The following is a 22,168-nucleotide window of genomic DNA, read 5'->3' on the forward strand; positions in this document are numbered from 1 at the left end:
ACAACTTTTCTAAACAACCTGGATATTCTTGAAGGGGTTGTACAGCAAAAATTGTTTTCTTTGAAATATACTGATATCAGAAAGTTATAAAGATTTGTAATTTACTTCTAATAAAAAATCTCATGTCTTCCCATACTTATCAGCTGCTGTATGTCCTGCAGGAAATGTTGTTTTCTTTTCAGTCTGACACAGTGCTCTCTGCTTACATCTCTGGCCGAGACAGGAACTGTCCAGAGCAGCAGCAAATCCCCATAGAAAACCTCTACTGCTCTGGGCAATTTCTGTCTTGGTCAGAGGTGGCAGCAGAGAGAACTGTGTCACACTGAAAAGAAAACCACATTTACTGCAATACACACAGCAAATGATAAGTATGGGACGATTTGAGATTTTTAAGAAGAAGTAAATTACAAATCTACATTACTTTTTAAAACCAGTCAATTTGAAAGAAAAAGATTTTCGCTTCCCTTTCCCCTTTAAGCTCCTTTTACACAGGCCGATCCTTAGCAACAAACATTTCTAGAAACACTCATTTTGATGATCCACCCATGTAAAAGTGTCATTGATCAGCCGAGGAGTAGGAAAATGCCCGCTCGTTAGCTGATCACATCTTTTATGAGCTGCCAAAATTAATCATTATCATTAATCATAATAACAATATATTTAAATGTCCACAAGAATAATCACTGTGTCACTTAAAATGTGAAGAAACTTAAATATATTGTTATCGTGTCTCACTCTGATCTTAATTGTTAATTGATCTTAACAGTAAATTTAAAATGGTTGGTTTACATTTCATAGCCCAAATCCTGCTCCACACTGATGAGGTGCAATACCCTAAAACAGCTGTCTGTGGATGGATGCCTGGCTTTGGTAGTCCCTTGTCATGTCGCAATATTCGCAACTGAGTTAGGGTCTGATGAAAAAGGGTCCACCCTGGTATTTCCCTATTTGTGTCCCAATACAACCGAGTGGGACTTAAGGGTCTAAGTATCAGGGTGGTTTGTTGATCTCCCCACTAGGAGGCACCCCCTTGGCAACAGGTTTTCCTTCCCTGGAGGGATATCTGGCTATTTCCGTATTTTGAGACACAACTGAGGCTCCACAGACCCCTTTTTGCATAAATGTAAAAGGACCCTGTCATCAGTGCCACTCTCATAGACCTGGAAGTCCTGTGGCTCTGCCACCTTCCCTGCTCTCAGTGTAGTTGTTGTGCTTGAGGGGGTCTGGCTTTCTGGCTGGTTCTAAAGCCAATCCTCTTTCCCATCACATTTGATGCAGAGACAGTTCAAGCTACTGGACTGAGTCTGACAGCCAGCCCCCTTAAGCAAGTCAACTACATTGAGAGCAGGCAGAAAACACAGGACTTCCAGGACCATGTAGCACTGAAAAAGGACAGTCTAGGAAAATGTTAAATAATAAAGTTTGTTAAAAGCACACTTATTTTATGTAAAAAAAAAAAAAAAAAAAAACCTTTTCTGTGGTTGTACAGCCCTTTAACCTAGATGTTATAGGAGTGGAGGTGACAGAACCTCCCAACCTGCATGTCCCTAGCTTCACGTGTGGATGGGGCCTTCTGCAGTAAAGGGAGACTTTTAGTTAAATTATATGATGTCTTTTTGCTTTTTTTTTTTTATTTTTTTATACTTATGAATGAAATAAGAGGTGCTGCTTATTGACATTTGCATAACTGTCATATAATATCCTAGCCATGGAGGCTGAATCACGCATCAGTGACAGATCTGTCCTTTCACCGCTGTTATAATGTCACCTTTTGTAACCAAGATGTCAGCTGCAGAGATTAAAAACACGAAGCATTTCAAAGAGAACAGGCCCAGTGTTAATAAGCACTATTATCTACTTAGAAGGGTGACCTGAAGGTTGAACTTCCTCAGGAGATAGATATCTCGACTAAGCAATTAATTATATGGTATTGTGATAGCTGAAATGTTAGACAGTCGGCATGTAAAGTAGCGTCCCCTCTCATTCTGAGGAATACATTTCTGCTGAGAGAAGAGAAGCAATATTTATGGCTACAATACAAATTATACATATGGTAGTACTATATGAAATGTGTGGTGCTATATATGACAGTGATGCCTATAGGCCTGCTGTGATATATCTATACCAGTGCTTCTCAATTCCAGTCCTCAGGCCTCACCAACAGGTCATGTTTTGAGGATTTCCCATACAAAGAACAGCTGTGATAGTACCTGTTGCACTGAGTATAATTATATCACATGTGAAATGCTAAGGAAATCCTCAAAACATGACCTGTTGGTGAGGCCTGAGGACTAGAATTGAGAAGCACTGATCTATACCATAAGAGGGAGCTTGTCAGGAGACAGGCCAGCATGCACTGACTACACAATAATCCCTCTTTGCACAGAAGATATAGGAGTACAAGCACAATGATCCCTCTATATGTCTTGTCAATGGAAAAATGGATAAATATTTACCAAACCAGGGGGAATTTGAGGCACACAATATCTGATTTTTAATTTTAATCCAGAACAAATAGCACTGAAGTACTTAAAGGGAATGTCCACTATAATTCATGTTCCAAACTGCTGACACTATTAAAGCGGTTAGAGCAGTGAGACTCATGGTATCTCTCATATATCTAGTTGTAATTTCAGAGTGTAAAAATATGCTTTTATTATACAGTAAGAAGAGTCAAAGAGGCTTTCCTGAGCTATTTAAGGTCTGTAACACCTCCATACTCAGGGGGAGTATGAACCCGCCTTGGGACTCAGCTTCAAGGTGTCAATCAAGCAGGGAGGGGGGAGAAGAGACATTACAGCTTTCAGCCATTCAGGAGTTTGGAAAAGCCTCTTTGACTCTTTGTACCAGAGAATAAAATCCTGGAACAACATCCTGGAAGCACAGCTGGATATATGAAAGGTACCATGTGCCTCCTTGTCCTTATAGCTTTCCTACGTTAAACAGTTTAGAATGTGAATTACAGCTGACAGATTCCCTTTAATATATCTATGCATGGCACTATACCTTCTACAGATATATGTTTGTAAACTGTTTTAACAGGTATAATACAGGGATATTACAGTCACAATGATAAGGACTGGACTCTAGAACCTTCTACTTTTTGCACTTTTGGTCCACTGTATTCCCTTACCACTCTAGACAAATGCATAGGACTTTATTGTGACTGTAACCTCAATTACTAATCTATAATATGGCATCCAAAAAGTCTATCAACCCTACCTTTCCCCTATAAAGTATTCTTCTGATGGATTTCATGTGAACCTGAGAAAAAATATGCTATGTTCAGATGTCAACCCATGGAGGTATTATTCACTAACAGTAATAATACATACAATAATTTTTTTTTTATTTGTATAGCACCAACAGGTTACACAATACTTATAGTATTACTAATAGAACAGAATATCTTCTCCAGAATACAGTTATATCTTAATCTTTGAGGAGTGTCTCCAACTTAGTTACCAGCACCAGCAGCTATGGCCTATTTCCTCCTTCTCATGTTTTCTTTGGAAATGCTGTAAATCTTAATGGGAGGTTCAGTTCAATACTCAGCTATCTCCGGCGGCTGCCATAGAGAAAGAGTGAATTTAAAAAAATGTATCAATGCCTTCACCCAAAAACTAGTGTACAAAAAGTGCAAATTTTTATGCAACAAGTTAATTTTTGCACAATGCTGTAAAATTTTTGCACAAAACTCAGGAAAAGTTTGAGCAAATTAGCAAGTTCTCCATTAGATATCACCTGTCACCCAAGAATAAGTGCAGCGTCACCTAAAATAATATATAGACAAAATAGAAAATCTCCAGGTCCAGGTGGTTATTCCATAGATAGAACATAACTTGTTAAGTTGGGAATACCCCTTTAATGATAATACTTTATGTAAAATTTGGATTGCACCAATTTATATGTGACGTTACTATAAATAAAGTAGTGTATGTAACTTTCCAGATCCCTAGCCAGCTGTCATATATGTTGTCACTGTTTGTATACATGATAATTTCAATCATCAGGAACAATCATACGCAAATCAGAACAAATATATATTGTATATATTTTTCCATAGCAAATGATAGCACCATAATTTTCTGTCTTCCAAAAACTACTATAAAGGTGTGTTCACATGTACAGGATCCTCAGCAGATTTGGTATCAATGTAATGAAATAACTAAACACAGCATTGCATAGCAATAATAGGTCGGACTAGATTGACATATAGTAGAAGTGGTTATACTTTAATATATTTGTTAGATATTTCTAAGAAAATGATAGAGTGGCGCATTAAATTACTAACTAGCAGTGACATTTCTCAGAATTATCCTTTAAGAACTTATGAATCCCCGTTAATAAATGGTTTAGTCCCCAATTATAAGAGCATGCTATTGGGGCAAGGATCCAGAAAGCTGAAAATCAAAAAAAGCCCTCTACGCCCTATTTTTAGATTATATTCAGGATTTTATAGGTTTTATCTTTTCATTGCAAATGTGTCACCAAGTGCATGTTCTTGTTATCTTATTCAAGGATCCGCACTTTCAAATTTGTTCAGATTTTTCTCTGCTTCGTGGATACTAAAGTATAATCCATTGCATAACCTGCATACCCCCCCCCCATCCTCTAAAGGAGAAAAAAACAACAGAAAACAGGAGGCTGAAAAGTAATTACTGTGTGCCAATACAAGCCATCTAGAAACAGTAGGAACAGAACATTACAGATATAAACCATGAAAATGTTTTATTTATTCATAATTCTGTTTGTGACTGAGTAATGGGGATAATCTGCTTTTTAACATTATGATTCCAAATTTTCCTGTAAAGTTTTTGAAACAGGCAGCAAAGTCGAAGAAACATGAACGCAGCAAAAACCTTTACATATTCCCAGGGCCGCTTTAACCAGAGGGCAAATGGTGCACGTGCAGCGGGCCCACTTGGTAAAGGGGCCCACCCTGAGCAGGGCTGGCCTTTGTTCTGTGCAACCAGTGGGGTCGCACAGGGCTCCGGCCAACAGCCTGGCAGGGGGGCGCCAACGGGATGGGTAAGTTATCTATCCAAGGCGCCCCCTGCAGCCCCCCCCCGCCTGCTGCTGCGCTCTGCACTGTAGCTATGAGTGCTCGTAACGAGCGCTCATAGTTACAGGCAGCAGCAGCAGCGGCACTGACAGGGCGGGAGCCATTGGCTCCCTCCCTGTCAGTCACTCTTGTGGCCGCAGGCAGTGCTTTGCTGCGGTCAAAAGAGGACGCTCTCCAGTTGTGGTGTCGGCCCTCGAGTGACGTCATTCAGAGCTGGCTCGCAAGAGGGGAGAGCGGCCTCTTGTGACCACAGGCAAAGCACTGCCTGCGGCCACAAGGGTAAAGTGAACAGAAGAGGAGACGCGTGGACCAATGTGAGTATAAGTGTTTGTTTTTTTTGGTATATGCTATTTGGGAAGGGGAGCACAAAGGGGGGCTATATAACTGGGGGCAGCACACAGATGGGGTCTATATACTACTAGGGGGCCTATATACTACTGGAGGGGCGCACAGGGGGTATATATAACTGGAGGGGCACACAGGGGGGGTATATATAACTGGGGGAGTGCACAGGGGGGCTATATACTACTGGAAGCACCCAGGGGATATATATATATATACAACTGGGGGGGGGGGTGCACAGGGGGGTATATATAACGGGTTTATATAACTGGGGGGCACACGGGGGGTATATATAACTGGGGGGGCGCACAGGGGGTATATATAACTGGTATACATAACGAGGAGTGCACAGGAGGGCTATATACTACAGGTGGGGGAACAGGGGATATATATACACAACTGGGGGGGTGCACAGGGGGGTATATATAACTGGGGGAGCACACAAGGGGGGCTATATACTACTAGGGGAGCGCACAAGGGGGGCTATATACTACTAGGGGGTGCACGGGATATATATACTGGGGGGCAGCACACAGGGGTCTATATACTACTGGGGGGCGCACAGGGGGGCTATATACTACTGGGGGGTGCACGGGGTCTATATACCACTGGGGGCTGCACATAGTGGTCTATAGTACTGGGGGCAGCACACAGATATCTATACTACTTGGGGCAGCACACAGGGGTCTATATACTACTGTGGGCAGCATACAGCTGTCTATACTTCTGGGAGCAGCACACGGGGTCTATACTACTGGGGCAGCCAAAAAGGTGGGGACCCACTCTTGAGGGCTGTGCACCGGGCCCACCAATGTATTAAAATGGCCCTGCATATTCTGTAAGAAGCTACAGTGGCTGTTAATTTTATATTATGTATGGAAAAAACTTCAAGCAGATGTGGTTGGTAAATCGCCAGTAACAGAATGTAAGCATGCCTGGGATAAACATATATCTATCCTAAGATAATAAGAAGGGAAATACTAATAGGGCAGACTAGATAGACCCTGTGGCCTTTTTCTGCCGACAATCTTCTATGTTTCTATGGGCACAAGGGGGGACATTTATCAAACATGGTCTAAAGTGAAACTGTCTCAGTTCCCCCTAGCAACCAATCAGATTCCACCTTTCATTTTCCAAAGAGCCTGTGAGGAATGAAAAGTGGAATCTGATTGATTGCTAGGGGTAACTGAGCCAGTTTCACTTTACACCATGTTTGATAAATCTTCCCAAAGATCTATAAATTATAGGAAGCTTTCACATGGCCATGATTTTGTCTTTTCAATTCCCAGATGAGCAACAATTGTCTCTGTATTACTAGTTTACCCTTTTCCAGTTCATGCCAAGGTAAATGGTACTTTTATATACTCAATGAGACAATCACACAGAAATCACATTGAAAATGTGAAAATCCATATAATGAGACACGACTATGCTTCATTTTGAGATAAGCATTATAGAAAGCTATTCACTTTGCTTTACAAGGAGTCATTTAACCTTTATCAAGCCTGATAGATTAATTACACTTTTTTATGCATCTCATTTAAGGGAAGTTAAGAGGTTCCTTGTTTAATGGCATCATGTTTCTGCAACAGTAACAATAGCACTCTGGGAAAAGCTGTTCTAACCTTGAATGCAAACATTCAAAGGGATAAAAATTACAAAGAAAATACAATTTTAACTTACTATATAAAAGTTAGAGAAACTGTAAACCTCTTATCAGGTGACTTTTCTGGATAAACTGTTGTGTGTACAGCACTGATTCTATTATATAACTTATATATGGCATTTCTTACCATTTTGCACTCTGTGGGCTTCATTTCAAGTTTCTGTTGTCCCTGAGCTGATAGGTGGAGACTAGCTTCTATGGTGTCTCCCGAACACTGGACACAGAAGAGGGGATGCTGCCCTCCATATTTTTATTTGGCAACCCTACAGCAGCATGGAGGACATTATAGAACAGTATTGAACAGTCTAAGTCACCAATAGTGGAGTGTGTTCAAATATTTACTCCTTAAGTACCTTTGTGGCTGCTTCTTATCTTCCTCTAGCCACTCAGAAACTCAGTTTCCTCTCTAACTCTTTTCATTGTGGCGGGAATGAAATCAAATTAAATTCTATGTGTCTCTATAAAGGGTAACTGAATATATTTCTGGATGGGTGTGTATGTGTAGAATAGTTGCATATCCTATTTATGGGCCATATCTCTGGGAATGCAAGTGTATAAAAACGCTCACACATATTTTATCATTTATAACTAGAAGTTAAAAGTGCAGCAAACCATTTTTTTTACCACTAGCATAACACAAGGTAAAGAGAATAATAAAACTATTTTATCTGTAAAACATTGTTTCTCAAATGCAAAAAAATAAAATGGTCACAATAAGATATACGTGGCTGTTTGTGTATCAGATGATACCTACCATGTCCTTATGCCCATTCCTGAAAATATCAACTTGGTGAGCTATGAAATAGAAGTTTTAATTCCTTAGGATGATGAGACAGATTAAATAAAATATACAGAGAATAAACAATAAATAACTGCTGACAGTGACCTCTTTCCATTTCATAGTCTATGCAATTTCTAACACATTTGTAAATGACTTAATTTAATAAAGAATGACTCCTCACCTCAGGGAAACAGTTCTAAAATACTGGCCACTAGGTGTCACCCTACTTTATGTTTTGCTGGCCACTGTCTGTTGTTAGGGAAAATCTGTCTCTAGTAACAGCTGGATTAGAAAATGAGAGCAGAACATAGCATGTGCTATGTGCCTGAGCGGGCGTTTCTGGGTACCAGCAAGCTAAGCCAGCTTGTCCACTAAAAGTGATGCTCATCGGTCCGTAAAGATAAATCAAGGCTTTTCTTTCATCTCTCACCATGTATTTAGTTTAGGGCAGATGTCCTTTGTTTAAATATCAGTGTACTCGCTGCTCCACCCATTACCAACTGTACTGTTTCCCTCATTTCTGCTTAAACATCACACAGACAGTGTATCTTGTAACCCCTTCTTCCTCTACATGTCATCTATAGTAGTGTACTTTGTAACTCATTCTTTAGCACAGTTCTGCCTGTTCAGTTCTGTGCACTTTCACCATCACTGGCATATCAGTAACGTATAGGTGCTCTAATTGGCTACACAACTAAGGGAATACCTACATGTGTATGACTGACAAAAAGTTCAGCTCTAGCCTTTTCCTCTGAAAAATAAAGACTGAGAAATAGCTATGCACCATAGAGGGGACTCTTAGGAACTCAATAACAGCAGTAGGAGCACTCACCAGAGGTTTAAAAATCTTTTGAAAAACAAAAAACAGTTACACTTTAAATATATGGCAGTAAATGACTTGTATTAGTGTTTATTACGTTGAGTTGTTACCTGAAATGTAAAACAAAAAAACTTTTTTTTTTTCAGTTTTGCTTTGATATCAATACTGCAATATGCCTTTCTGAAACAAAAATAGTATAAAGCAGTGTTTCTCAATTCCAGTCCTCAGGCCTCACCAACAGGTCATGTTTTGAGGATATCCCATACAAAGAACAGCTGTGATAATACCTGATGCACTGAGTATAATTATATCACCTGTGAAATACTAAGGAAATCCTCAAAACGCAACCTGTTGGTGGCCATGAAGACTAGAATTGAGAAGCACTGCTCTAAACATTATTCTATAGTGTGAATTAGATTACAATATTTGTGTTAAAGTCTTTTTTTGCCATTTTTTGAAGCAGTAGTTTTTCGTTCTTGCTCTTATATGTGCCCTTTTTGACAATATAAATTTTATTTTTTTACACTAAATCTAGGAAAGGATTTAAAAAAAAAAAAAAAAAAAAAGAGTACAACTAGTATGTGTCTTTTATATTTCTTCCTTCATTATGAGCCACCTGGTTTGGGCTTCAAGACAGCATCATGAGAAGCTGAACAAAACTGATGCATATAAGAGCACAAAAAATTAAACCAACTACAGTTAAATGTATTTCACCTAGAATCTCTCCCATTCTATCATATCTCTAACATTCATGTGAGGTCTTTCATGGATATCTATGAAAGAAGAAAATAGGAGCATAGGAGCAGCCACTATACCATTCATCTTCCTAAATATAAAGGAAAAACAAGTATCTCTTTTTCTTATCTACTCGACTTTTCTCTCTCTCTCAAAAAAACACAACCCAAAACTCGAAAACTGACTTGAGTAGAGTGGTTATTAGAGATGAGCGAAGCGGCCTCGGGTTTGAGTCCATCCGAACGTTCGGTATTTGATTAGCGGTGGCTGCTGAACTTGGATAAAGCTCTAAGGTTGTTTGGAAAACATGGATACAGCCAATGACTATATCCATGTTTTCCACAGCAGCCACCGCTAATCAAATGCTGAAAGTTCGGGTTCGGATCGACTCGAGCATGCTCAAGGTTCGCTCATCTCTAGTGGTTATCCTACAGTGGGTAGAGTCCTTTATTCTATTTCTGGAATGTAAATTTTATTAATTCATTTGTATCCTTTACTTTTCAAAACTCTACAGATTGTCACAGCCTAATGGTCCAGGAAGTCCTATCTGTTCTGAAATAGCACAGAGCTTCCTTCCACCTTGTGTATAAGGAGGTGACAAATGGTGTGTTTGAAGAAAGCTGTCTGTGTGGTTATCCACGATTAGAAAAAGCACACATACTTTCTTGCACAAACAGCACCACCTATACCCCAGGTTGTGTGTGGTATTGTAATTCTGCTCCATTAACTTCACTAGAATATAGCTGCAAAACCACATCAAAAACTGAGCACAAGAATGACGCTGTTTCTGCAGCAGAAAGCAGCCGTGTTTTTCTAAGCCTGGATAACCCTTTTAATCAATGCTCATCTCCATCTGAAACAGAGAAGGGAGCTTGCTTCGCTGTTAAAAGAGTCATTAAGTATTAGAAAACATAAGTCTTTCCTCCAAAAACAGTGCTATGCTTGTCTCCAGGATGTGTGAGATGTTACAACCCTGTACAGCTGCAGGGGACCGGAGCTACAATACTACAAACTGAGGACAAGAGTGGTGCTGTTTCTAAAAGACAGCTATGTTTTATAATCTTAGACAACCACACAGCGAGCCCCCCTCCAAGCCCATCACTAGTCACCTCCCAACACAACACTTCCGTTGCAGGACCACATTACGGGGTAATCTGTGTAGTTTTAAGAAAATAAAGTGTTAGTAAGATTATGTATTCTGCATTTGAAAACAGTAACTTTTTCTGTTTGCCAAAAAAGTCAGAAAATAGAAGAAATTGAGGTCTAGAAAAATTATAGTGGAGGTGAGGTGTTGTAAAAAAAAAAAAGGTCCAATTCAGAGTTGTAGAAATGGAACCAAATTCAGGTTTCAGTTGGTAGTCCAATAATGATAACTCAAAGATATTAATACATTAAGAACCAAAAATAAAGAGACAATTAGTAGCAATTATTTTCTAATAAATGTTTATTATAGTTTAACATTCAAAGCCATGATATAATTGGAATGAATCAGAAGACACAGAGTACAATATACATAAACAATGCTAGGATTCAGAATCAGAGATTAGTACAATATTCAGGTCTAGCAAATAGTAGATACATACAAATCGTTCTACTATACTATTTACTGATTAGATTTTTATTTGCATTTTTTATTTGAAAAACACTGTACCTAAGAATATCTCACTGTACCATTAGGTTTAGGTAACACAACAGAGAGCAGAGTGCATATAACCTTCTAAGGATAATGCATATAGGAATAGTTGTATAGCTGTAACACAATGGGAGTTAGAGTGTCTCACCCAATAGCTGTTGCAGAAAGCTTCCGCCTACCAGTTGCTACTTATATTGTAGAATAGAGCAAACAAAGTAGGATAATAGTTTTCTGTACCTTACCGAAACGTACCTGTTTGGCACCAGAAAAGCTGGAGGTGCAAAGCACATAATGTAAGGGTGTAGCTATACTAGACCTGAACTCCAACATAAGAGAACTGCAAAGCAGTGACTCCCTAATATTCACTTATTATTGAAATGATTCACAAGGGCCCCAGATAGGAACCAATACTTTAAATGAGGTGAGAACTGGTCAGCAGTGATAGCTATATGGTCACTACAAGATCAGTAGATACTCTCAACACTTAAGGATGCAGAGCATATTGGAGTGGTTAGAAGTAATCCGACTTCCATTGTATCGTGAGGAATGTTAAAGTACCATATCTATGTGGTCTGGCGTCAAACCATGACTGCAGATCTTACAGATGCTAATAAAGGCTTGAGACGGATTTGGGCTATTACCCCAAACAGGCACTTGTGTAAGTATATGAGTACCTATAAATAGTTAGCTAACTTTGTTTTGTGCCCTGAGTTGATACACATTAAGATCCAAAAGTGGAATAAAGCAACCTGAGTACTAACCAGATCCAAGCATTGTCACCGACCTGTTAAGGGTTGGTGTAAGTTTTGGCGAGCGCATTGGGTAATATACATTATGCCGCTGTCTGCATGCATCCAGAGTGCATGGCAAAAGGGAATCAGTTCAGAATATGGCAACGATAGTGTCAAATGTTTCCTACTTCCAGAAAAGATCAGCATAAAAGGTTTACAATACATAATGTATAACATGATTAGTACACTCGGGCATGGCATAGTACACTTCTGCCGGGAGATTTGCTTTGCAGAAGCTCAGAATGACAAATTAGAGCATTTAAAAGAAAGCACATCTTATTAGCTGTCAGCACGCTCAAGTAAGATTGACCGCTCGCACAAACAAGTGAGCAGCTTGTGGCGTGCATGTGCGCAATGTTAGCCGTCTCCTAACCAAACAAGTAATAATTACATTGCGCTAATACATTGCTTCTCTGCTATCACTTGCTGCTGAATTAAAAAGAGTAAAGCATAAAACAAAGCCAGAATGTCATTTCCAGTTTTCATATTAATTTGATCTTGGCTGTAGAACACTTATTGGCAAGAACACGCTTTACAGAATGTACAGCGAGAAATAACATGTACATAGGGGCATCTCTAGCACATAAGATATGGCATAAACAAAGCACATACATGAAAAAGAGCACATCTCATTCATATGCAAGAGTATTTTCCTAAGCACCAATTGTTACAGTAGAAGCTACTAAGAGAATTTGTATAATACACCAGGACTGGTTCTATGGCGACGACTGAGGAACACTGGACAATCTCTATTCAAACACTTGAGTGTATGGTAAATAGGCAGCTTGTAAATGCATGTACCCGTATGTATGTCCTAAAGACTGTGACTTTTCAGTGGAGTTTACTTCATTATCTGAACTATACAAAGCAGTAAGACACAGACAAATAACCTATTCTGGATCAATGTATCTATATACACACATAAGGTGCCCAAGGGAAATTTTCTAAATATCAATGTCATTATTAACTGCACAATAATCTACATTATGTCAGCATAATACTAGTTAAAGGGGTTATCCAGCGCTACAAAAACATGGCCACTTTCTTCCAGGGACAGCCCCTCTCTTGTCTCCAGTTTGGGTGCAGGTTACACCGTTACATCGTTAATACAGTCAAAGAAAGACACATGTCCATCAAGTTCAACCAAAGAGGGGATGGATGCAGGTTTTGTAAGGGTCCATTTACACAGAAAGATTATCTGACAGATTATCTGCTAAAGATTTGAAGCCAAAGCCCTAAACAGACTACAAACAGAGATCAGGTCATAAAGGAAAGCCTGAGATTTCGCCTCTTTTCAAATCCATTCCTGGCTTTGGCTTCAAATCTTTGGCAGATAATCTGTCAGATAATCTTTCTGTGTAAATGGAGCCTTTCTCAGTTCTATTGAAGTGAATGAAGCTTAATTGCAAACTACATCTGAACTGGAGATAAGAGTGTTACTGTCTCTGGTACAAAGTGGCCATGTTTTTCTAGCACTGGATAATCTTTATGGCATATATAGGATTAAATTCCTTATTTAATGAGCCTACTTGTTTGCATTTAGTATTTAATAAGAATATCCACTTTTTAACACTATGTCACAAATCCACAAAGTCACAAATTTTCTCCGATACAGAGCTCTAAATCCACAGCATGTTAAGACTTAAGAGTCAGTCATATTTTTTTATTTGCAGAAATCAATAGTCCAGGCGACTTTAAGAAACTTTGTAATTGGGTTTATTAGCCAAATCTGCCATTATCTGCATGTAAAAAGCCTTTTCCCAGGTCCCCCCCCCTTCCTCTTTTCCATCCACTGCAAAAAATCTGAAAATTGTGACTTGTTGCAGGAGTCGTACCCTGTCTGCTCTAGGGAGAGGGGAGGGGGGAGGAGGAAGGAGGGAGTTAGCCGGCAGCAGAAAGCAGATAACAGAGGATTACAGGCACGGAGCTGGGTGACAGCTGTAATCTGAGCTCAGACAGGTCAGTGGTGAGGTGAGGTATTTTAAGATTAACTCTTTGCTGTCCTGTTTTGGTCTTTTCTTTAGCTCTCTCCATAGGAGAACAATGAAGACAGGGGAGAGAGCTTCAAACTGCTTTTTCATGATAAAAATGCATTTTTTGGCTAATAAACCTAATTACAAAGTTTCTTAAAATCGCCTGGACTATTGATTTCTGCAAAAAAAAAATTCACGACAGTGACACTTTAAGTTTAAAATCCTGACTGCCTCCATCCACCAATAGAGGGAGCTCAGGAGTTTACTGCATACTGTGTATACATTGCACACAATATTTTGTGAGCTTTTTATGCTCCTTCTATTAGTGGCTTCAGGCAGACATAAATTTATTATTTAAAGCATTACTAACACTTAAAAATTTTTGACATGTCACACAGACCCCATCAGATTGCTAGATATAGGTTGGAGATGTGTGCGGCTGTGTGCTTTACTCCCCATCTCAGTGCTCCATCCTAATAATAAGTACCCTGGATAGATGCAGAAAAGTTCTGAGCACTATAAAGATACTTTTCAAAATTTCTCAGTACACTGGGTTCCTATTTATTAAGAAAATGTGGTGCTAACATTCCCTTTAAAGCTTATATTACCAGTCCATAAAAAATACATGTTATTGGCACTCTTCTCTGAAGTCTTGACACTATGGAGAAATGTTGTTGGATTCAGAGCCTGTATAGAAGGTATATGTCCTTGTGGCGACCTTGGCTCAGAGTGCCCTGAATAGCATTTTATTTCAAGCCTAATATCACATTGTAACCTCTACCTGCTTCTGCACACAATTGCTTGTGTCATCCTGTATCATCGCCCCATTGTCCTTGCACATCTTGTCTTTGCTATGCCTGATGCTACACATGTCATTCTTTTCTATATAAAAATATGAAATTGCTCTTTTATAAAAACTTTATATTCAGAAAATGCTCAAAGAAAATCATGTTATTCAGCTAAAGGTTGATTTCCTTTGCTAATGGCATGCATTGCTTTCTTTTAGGCTCAGGAAAGGCTACTGATTTTTTGAGATATTTTATTTTTAAATAAAAATTTTACTATTGTGTTTCCTAAAACACATGCTAGGATAATTATTTCGATGCTTTTAGCACGAAGAGCCATGCATTCACTTCATAGTGAGAATTCATTTACCAGGACTGTCAATGGTCAAATAACGCTAAGCTCATTTAAGGAGCTTTCCTATTTAACTTCACACAGAGCACATCAAAATGCATTTTCAGTAGTAACATCAGTATGTGCTTTCAGACTATAGATATACATGACGCTAATGGTTTATCTACAAAATATGCTTCTTCCCTTCCCAAGGAGCTAACGTATACTAGAATAGATTGTAACAATTGTCTTAAAAACAGCATCAGGTACTGTAATTCTAGTGAATAGCAAAAGAAAGAGTTTTGTAGCATACAGATGACCCATCAGACTCTTTATATAGGATTTTACAGAGTCTGCTAAATGAGTGAGGAGAATAAAAATGCCGCAGATTAGCAATAACATTGTATAAAAGTTAGCGGCCCAAAAAGACTTATCACACCTGGTGCAAAAGAAATTGCCCAAGCAAATCAGATTGGCCGAAGCAATCTGGCAGCTATTAGCAAATGCGCCACATTTACTTTATCTGCCCCTTGGCTGGGGAAATAATCCGTTCATCAGCGACTATTTACCATGATATCTATATGTAGCTTACACTATTTGTTCAGCTTGTGAAATGTCATCATGTAACTTAATACCTATAGTAGATCTACAGACTCTTCTTCTGGTAAAGAATTGTAAAAAAAAAAAATTAAAACCCAGAATTTTGAGAGCATTCTACTTGGTGTTAGTGTGGAGCTGATCTACACCGCGTGAAATACATAGGTTGGTTACACGGTAGCATATTAGGTTCTAGATACTTGGCTCTTTTATTCGCTGTCCAGCAGGGTGAGAGAATACTGTTATTACTGTCATAATGGCAAAAGTATTTGGACATCTCCGTAATTGTATAAGGCACTGCACCAAACCGGATGGCTCTACTGTGAACAGCCGGGATCAATGATTTCTACAATTCATGCAATATACATATAACATATTGTCAGTAAATCACATTCACACTTGTGTCAATGTCAGGATGATTGCAGATATAGCCATTTCTATAGAAGACACACTGAGGAAATCAATTACCAGTGCACCAATAGCTAGTACCTCATTCAATACAGGTTAGTACCAATTGAAATATCACAATGTGGCTGCAGCGTTTAGTGAATGAGGCGCTTAAGATTTACTCATATTTAGGACATCTTAGGTATTACACGATAATACAAGATATTGACTGTACCCCTAGTTCATTTTGACTCTTGCTAACAATTTTTTTTCTATTCCTCAGTGCTCACCTTTCCCTTCCTGGGAACATGCCTGTCACCTCCAAAGAATCTGCCCAGTGAGTCAAGAAGACCTGAGTCCCTGTAGCGCCCGTGGGCTCCATGGCCATGTCTAGAGTGGTCAGAAGTGCTTGCTGATGCCATTTGTTTTGTTGAGTGAGAACGAGACAGTTTCTGTGATGCCATCAAATCCGTTTCTGGTGAAGTTGTTCCACTGTCCTCTGGGATGGTTTGAAGCTCATCTGACTCAGAGGGCCGATCTTTGAAGGTGTTGTCCTCCCTCCCAGGAGCATCTCGGGAAAAGAGGCGGACCAAATGTGGGCGAGAGGCAGCGTCAGCTGGGTTGGCACCCTTCCAATCATTCTTGGGCTCTTCTGTGCTTGTGGAGTCAGTCACCGCCGTGCCCTTGGATGAGGTGCCATTGTTCTGGTTCACATCTGCTGCAAATAATAAGAGGGAGATGTGAATGCAAGGCTGTAAAAAGAAAACAATGATTCCTTCTTCTCACTATCCTGATTTAGCCATTTCATGCAACGCTCTAAGAATATGTTCATGGCATTTCAGAGGGAGGAATTATAAGTGACACTGGGGAGAATACTTCTCAAGATGTAAAGTTAATTTTAAAAAGTTTCAACTTTCCCATCAGCTCAATAGATGTGGTTTATACATCACAAGCCTGTTCACAACTTATTACAAGTAAAATCCAAACAGGGACTACAGCAAGTAAGAAAAATAACCCTCCCCCCAGCCTTATAAGATTTCCTTATCCTGGTTGTCAACCCAACACCTACTACTCCCTGCTGAAGTGGCATAGTCTCTCATTCCTCATGTAAATCCAGGTAGGATCGATGAAGATAACATATAAGAAGTTGGTTATGATGCACCAGCTCATTCCTCATGGCAAAGTTTTTGTATAATACTTCACAACCTGGTTATACAAGGACCACTTAAGGCCATATTACACGGCACGATATTGAGAAGCAAATGAGCGCCGACCTGTCACTTCAGCACTTGCTTTTTTTATCATTCTTCGTTCCCTGTCTGTGCTAGACAGTGAGCAGGGAGCAGTGGGAGGGGCCAGCCAGACGATTATTAGATTGTTTGGGCAGCCCATTGAAGTCAGTGGCGGTTTGCTGCCACCGCTCCTAATACACAGAGCGACATGTTGAAAGACCACCAACAATCAAGCTGATAATCATTTGGTGTAATAGGGCCTTTAAGATCTCCTATGTACCTAACTAAATCAAAGACTCTCTAAGATTTATTTGCAATGTAACAAACTTCAATGTGCCAGTGAATAGCAGAGGAGGCTGGAGGAGAAAATAGTACAAAAAAAAGACATTAAAGTAAAACATTATGATCGAATATAGGAAAATCATAGGTTCTATAGAACTCGAACCTTGTTGAACCTTCCGCATTTGATTCCCCATGCCTACCCGATCCGTGGGGAAGGAGGAGAACCTAACATTTTCCGATGTTCGATCATCTCTACTTTTTAGACCCTGGAGGACAAGATCGTTTCTACTCAATGATAGCAAGTAGAGATTTAAAAAAAAAAAAATGTAAGGAGCCAAACCTTAAAGCTAAATAATATTTCATCAAACAATGGACGAGAGTTTCTTTTTTCGCCCACATAAAACTAGAGCGCTTCTAGAAAGTTGCAATTTTAGTCTTGCTGGGATTTTCCTCAAACCATTTGCAATCCTGTCAGGTGCTCACTATGCATTCACTATTACCACAACAGTTTCTAGTCTCTTGCTAACGGTCAGTCGACAGAATAAGTGACAAAATTTTAAATGACCTGGGGCGAAATACATTGAGACTGAACCTATGCAATAATATCCGGTAGAGTCAAATGATTAGTTCAGCTCTGCTGCATCTGTATAACACAGTGTATGACTGAGGTCTTGGGTAGACCAGGATCACAGCAGGCACGTTCTGTCAATTTATTGTTGTTACACTCTTGCTTGTAAGGGGGATCTTGGTTATTAGCTTCAGCCCTGTTTCGAGGGAACAGTAACTCAAAGTGATCTAATAGGTGTTTTGTTAGCACAGCAGGATTCTGGATGTGGTTTTAGTACCATGCACATAGGTAGCTACTGTACTTCATCTTCAACCCGATTTACCAGTTTTAACAGCTCTAAATGAAGCTCCACCATCATTTATACCGTCTGTGCTGTCAGAAACCAGTATAATCTTTTCAGCCCTTTTTGATACTTTTTATATTTTTGAAGAAAAACAAGTGCCCTGTTTCTACCTGAAGATGTTGATGGATCTGAAGGCAAGTTCGCAATAAACAGTATTGTGGAATATTTTACTTGGTTCTACAATAATTACTGCTATCCGCTCATCAGACAGCTGCCTTTTAACTCACTGCAGTTTCATGTCGATCCCATGTCGGCCCTATTACACCAACAGATTTCAGACCAATTTATCTGACAGATTTTTTAAGCCAAAGCCAGGATTGGTCAGACGTCTGTTGGTGTGATTGGGCCCTAATGGATCTAGGAAGGAGCTACAATAACCCACACAGCCTAATATGCCTACATTCTCATGGCTTCATTAACCTTCATGTCACAAATATCTGGTTGAGAATGACTGTGTGGAGCTGAGGCATCCATGAGTAGTTTTAGCATATAAGAATAGGATTTGGCCTTACCTGGAAATATAAGTGCAATGGCAGCAGTTACGATTAGCCATCTATCTGCTATTTGTATCAGGGTTTATAGCTAGACCATTTTTTTTTTGTTAAATGGTTAATAATAATTATAAACCTTTACAGACATGACACTACTGGGAGAGCAATACATTGCCTACAAAGACAATGCCTCATACACTGAAATATACCAGTACAGAACTGATTCAACTGACCAATTATTGCCTATCTTCTCTGATGACTCCCAATATAATGCACACACACACATACAAAAGAAGGGATTCTGTTCTTAATCTCTATACACTAAGGGTACTATTACACGGAACGATAATCGGCAGAATCGGCCCTATCTGGCCGATTATCGTTCTGTGTAATAAAGACAACGATCAGCCAATGATCGTTTCATCGGCTGATCGTTGATATAGGCTCTGACCTATAATCGTCGGGCGCCGACCGCGCACCGCTACGTGTAATAGCGGTGCGGGGCCGACGCTGACGATATGCAAAGAGGAATACATACCTATCCAGGTTGCAGGGCTCATCTTCCTCTGAGCTTCTCACCGGGTCCTACGCGCTTCGGCTTCACAGCGGCCTGTCTCAGCTGACAGGCCGCTCGGCCAATCGCTGAGTGGCCTGTCAGCTGAGACAAGCCACTGTGAAGCTGGAGCGCGCTGTATCGGGGGATAAGCTTAGAGGAAGAGAAGCCCTGCAACCTGGATAGGTATGTATACAGTTCAAACAAAGGCTGCAAGGACATCGGTAACAATGTTCCTGCATCCCTGGTTAAACGATTATCGGCTTGTGTAATAGGCCCAGTAAACGAGCGCCGATCTAGCAGATCTTACAAACACAGGCTGGAATTGAGTTTGTTTTTCCCCAAAGAAAATTGAGCTTTTTATTTCAGTTTCTTACATTAGCTTGTACTATTGATGTATACAAAGTTTGTTGAGTTTACAATGACTATTTAAAACGTTATCCCCTCCATCAGCTAACTAAAGGTTTAGGATATAATACCACAACCATTTTTAGGTGAAATAATGGCAGTTATTTTATATTGGCAGCCATAAATAATGATAATGGCCGGAAGTCAAAGATCAATGTTTTTTTGTGTTAAAAAGGCATTGTACACAACACAAGGAATTTTTCTTACAAATGTTTCCAAACATTTACAGGTCGCTATATTAAAATTCCAGTGGGTTTTTATACACCAAATTAATAGAACCTTTAAAGCGAATGTAGCATCAGGTACATTCGCTTTAAGAGTTGCAAATGAATAAAACAACGCCAGTGCCGCGGTCCTTTTTTTAAACCTCTACTTGGTTCCACAGCCTAGGCTGAAGCTTTTAAGGTGGGCCTGTCCACCCCCAGTGGGAGGAAACCCCCTTCCATGTGACGCAGCTCTATTAGAATCAATGGAGCCGCTTCATAGAGGGGCGAGGGTTTCCTCCCACTGGGGGCGGGCCGGCCTGCCTCCAGTGCTTCACCCCTGGCCCGGTGCTCGTGAACGGCTTCCCCGAACCAGCAACTTTTTATTCATGAGTGATACTTAAAGCAAATGTACTTGATGGTACATTTGCTTTAATGTACTACTAAAAGTGATTCATGTTTCTGTGCTTTTTACATTTACCAAGTCTATAGTGAAAAGCCTACATAGGGGGACATTTATTAAGTCTGGCGTCATTTGTGCTGGGATTAAAAATATCTCTGCAGCACAGATGCTTCATGGACCTATTTAAAGGCGCACTGCCTCTACATAAATCCTGTGTGCACAGTGTGAAACCTTTACCAGCTCAGAGCTGGCATAGGCTTCCTTATCACTTAAAATAGATAAAGTTAGCCCGTGCCCCCCATTAGCCCCGTCCCCACCCCTGTGGTGCAATGGCTGAAGAGGGGCCAGAAGTGAAAATTTATTCACATCAGGCCCCTTAACACCAAATAATCCAACTTTTTGGGCCTAATAATTTTTTTTTTTTTAATTAGTTTGATTTAATCAAAACACAGCATGCTGTAGGTATGTTTTTTTCAGGCTTAGTGTCTCTATTGTCTAAAACAGGAAAAATGCTTGCAAAAAAAATCATAACCATGAAGAAAAAAGTATGGGAATGAGGCCCTATACTTCTGACATAGCAAATACAACATAGAATGTAACACTCCTCCAGCAGATCTTTTCTTACTGCTGTTAATGCGATTTGATGTAAGAAGCATTAACATAGCAGAAATAAAATCTAGAGTATGGAAAGTCTAAATCTATACACTGCCTTGGAGCAATATGGTAAACCAACTAGTGTATTACAAAAAGGAACACTGCTTCTTGCATGTTAATACCCTGCAACAGAGTCTCATTGTCAACTAAAAATAGCCGCATGCCGCAATACAAAGAATATTTATGCCAAAAGAGCATTTTTATTGTACAAGGAGAACACAGCCTGCTGTAACCACTCCTGAGCTGAGGCTCTAAGAAGAAAACTCAAACACATACATAGAACATAGGACTTTCATCATGCAATATAGATTAATAATAAAAGTAGATTGTGCACTATCGTCACACTCCAATAACCGTATGAAGAAGCCAATAATAGTAAAAAGAATTTTTAAAAAATCATGACGTAAGAAAAAAATTATTACTACCCTCTCAGACACAGTCCACCAGATATCCTGTGCCTGGTCTCCAAAACAACACTCAAGTTTCTGTGTGATACCCAGTTATACATACCTCTTCATCATACACTTACTGTAGTTCTCTTATCCTGCATACTGATTTGTGGTACAGACATTGTTACATTGACCGTAATTTTTTTTGCTACTGTTTCTTTTATGCTGCTTAGTAGCATGGGACCCCTGTGATTGTTTTTTCTTGGCCAAGTTTTAGGGTTTTTCATTGGATAATTTTGATTAAAAACTTTAAAGACACTTCAGAATGGTTCAGCCTCTATAGAACTGTAATTTGCTCAGTCTGTTCCACTCATATTATTTATAATTTACATCCATGAATATTCAAAGATCCTCTGAGAAAACTGTTTAGTTCCTGCTACTCGGGTAGAATGGTCACCCATCAAAGGAAAAAGGTAGACAGGCAACATGGAGACATTCATAGGTCTATGTATACGATTACTGTCAACTCCAAGTACTGAAGAATAGGAAGGTATTTAATAATTTTTCACTGCCAGGGTACAAACTTATTACATGCAAAACTATAAATATGTATTGGCTTCAAAAGTTACTTTAAATACCATTTCCACCAAAGTATTGTGCAGAAATAGATGCATTAAAGGGGTAGTTCTGCAAAAAAAAAAAAAAAAAAAAATATATATATATATAACTTTGAAAT

At 39.5% G+C, this 22,168-nt stretch overlaps 1 protein-coding gene across 3 annotated transcripts in view; it reads right to left on the reverse strand.

Moving 5' to 3' along the window:
• MBP (myelin basic protein) overlaps nt 1-22,168 on the reverse strand; it is a 122,380-nt gene that overhangs the window by 20,222 nt on the left and 79,990 nt on the right. For 2 of the 3 annotated variants that reach the window (XM_069957881.1, XM_069957879.1), the window contains exon 5: nt 16,197-16,624. In XM_069957881.1, coding sequence (XP_069813982.1) covers nt 16,197-16,624 — 428 coding nt within the window. The remainder of the gene's footprint in view (nt 1-16,196; nt 16,625-22,168) is intronic. The other variant, XM_069957880.1, reaches the window with a different exon arrangement.

The sequence above is a fragment of the Dendropsophus ebraccatus genome, chromosome 2 (genome assembly GCF_027789765.1).
Source record: "Dendropsophus ebraccatus isolate aDenEbr1 chromosome 2, aDenEbr1.pat, whole genome shotgun sequence".
Classification (NCBI taxonomy): domain Eukaryota; kingdom Metazoa; phylum Chordata; class Amphibia; order Anura; family Hylidae; genus Dendropsophus; species Dendropsophus ebraccatus.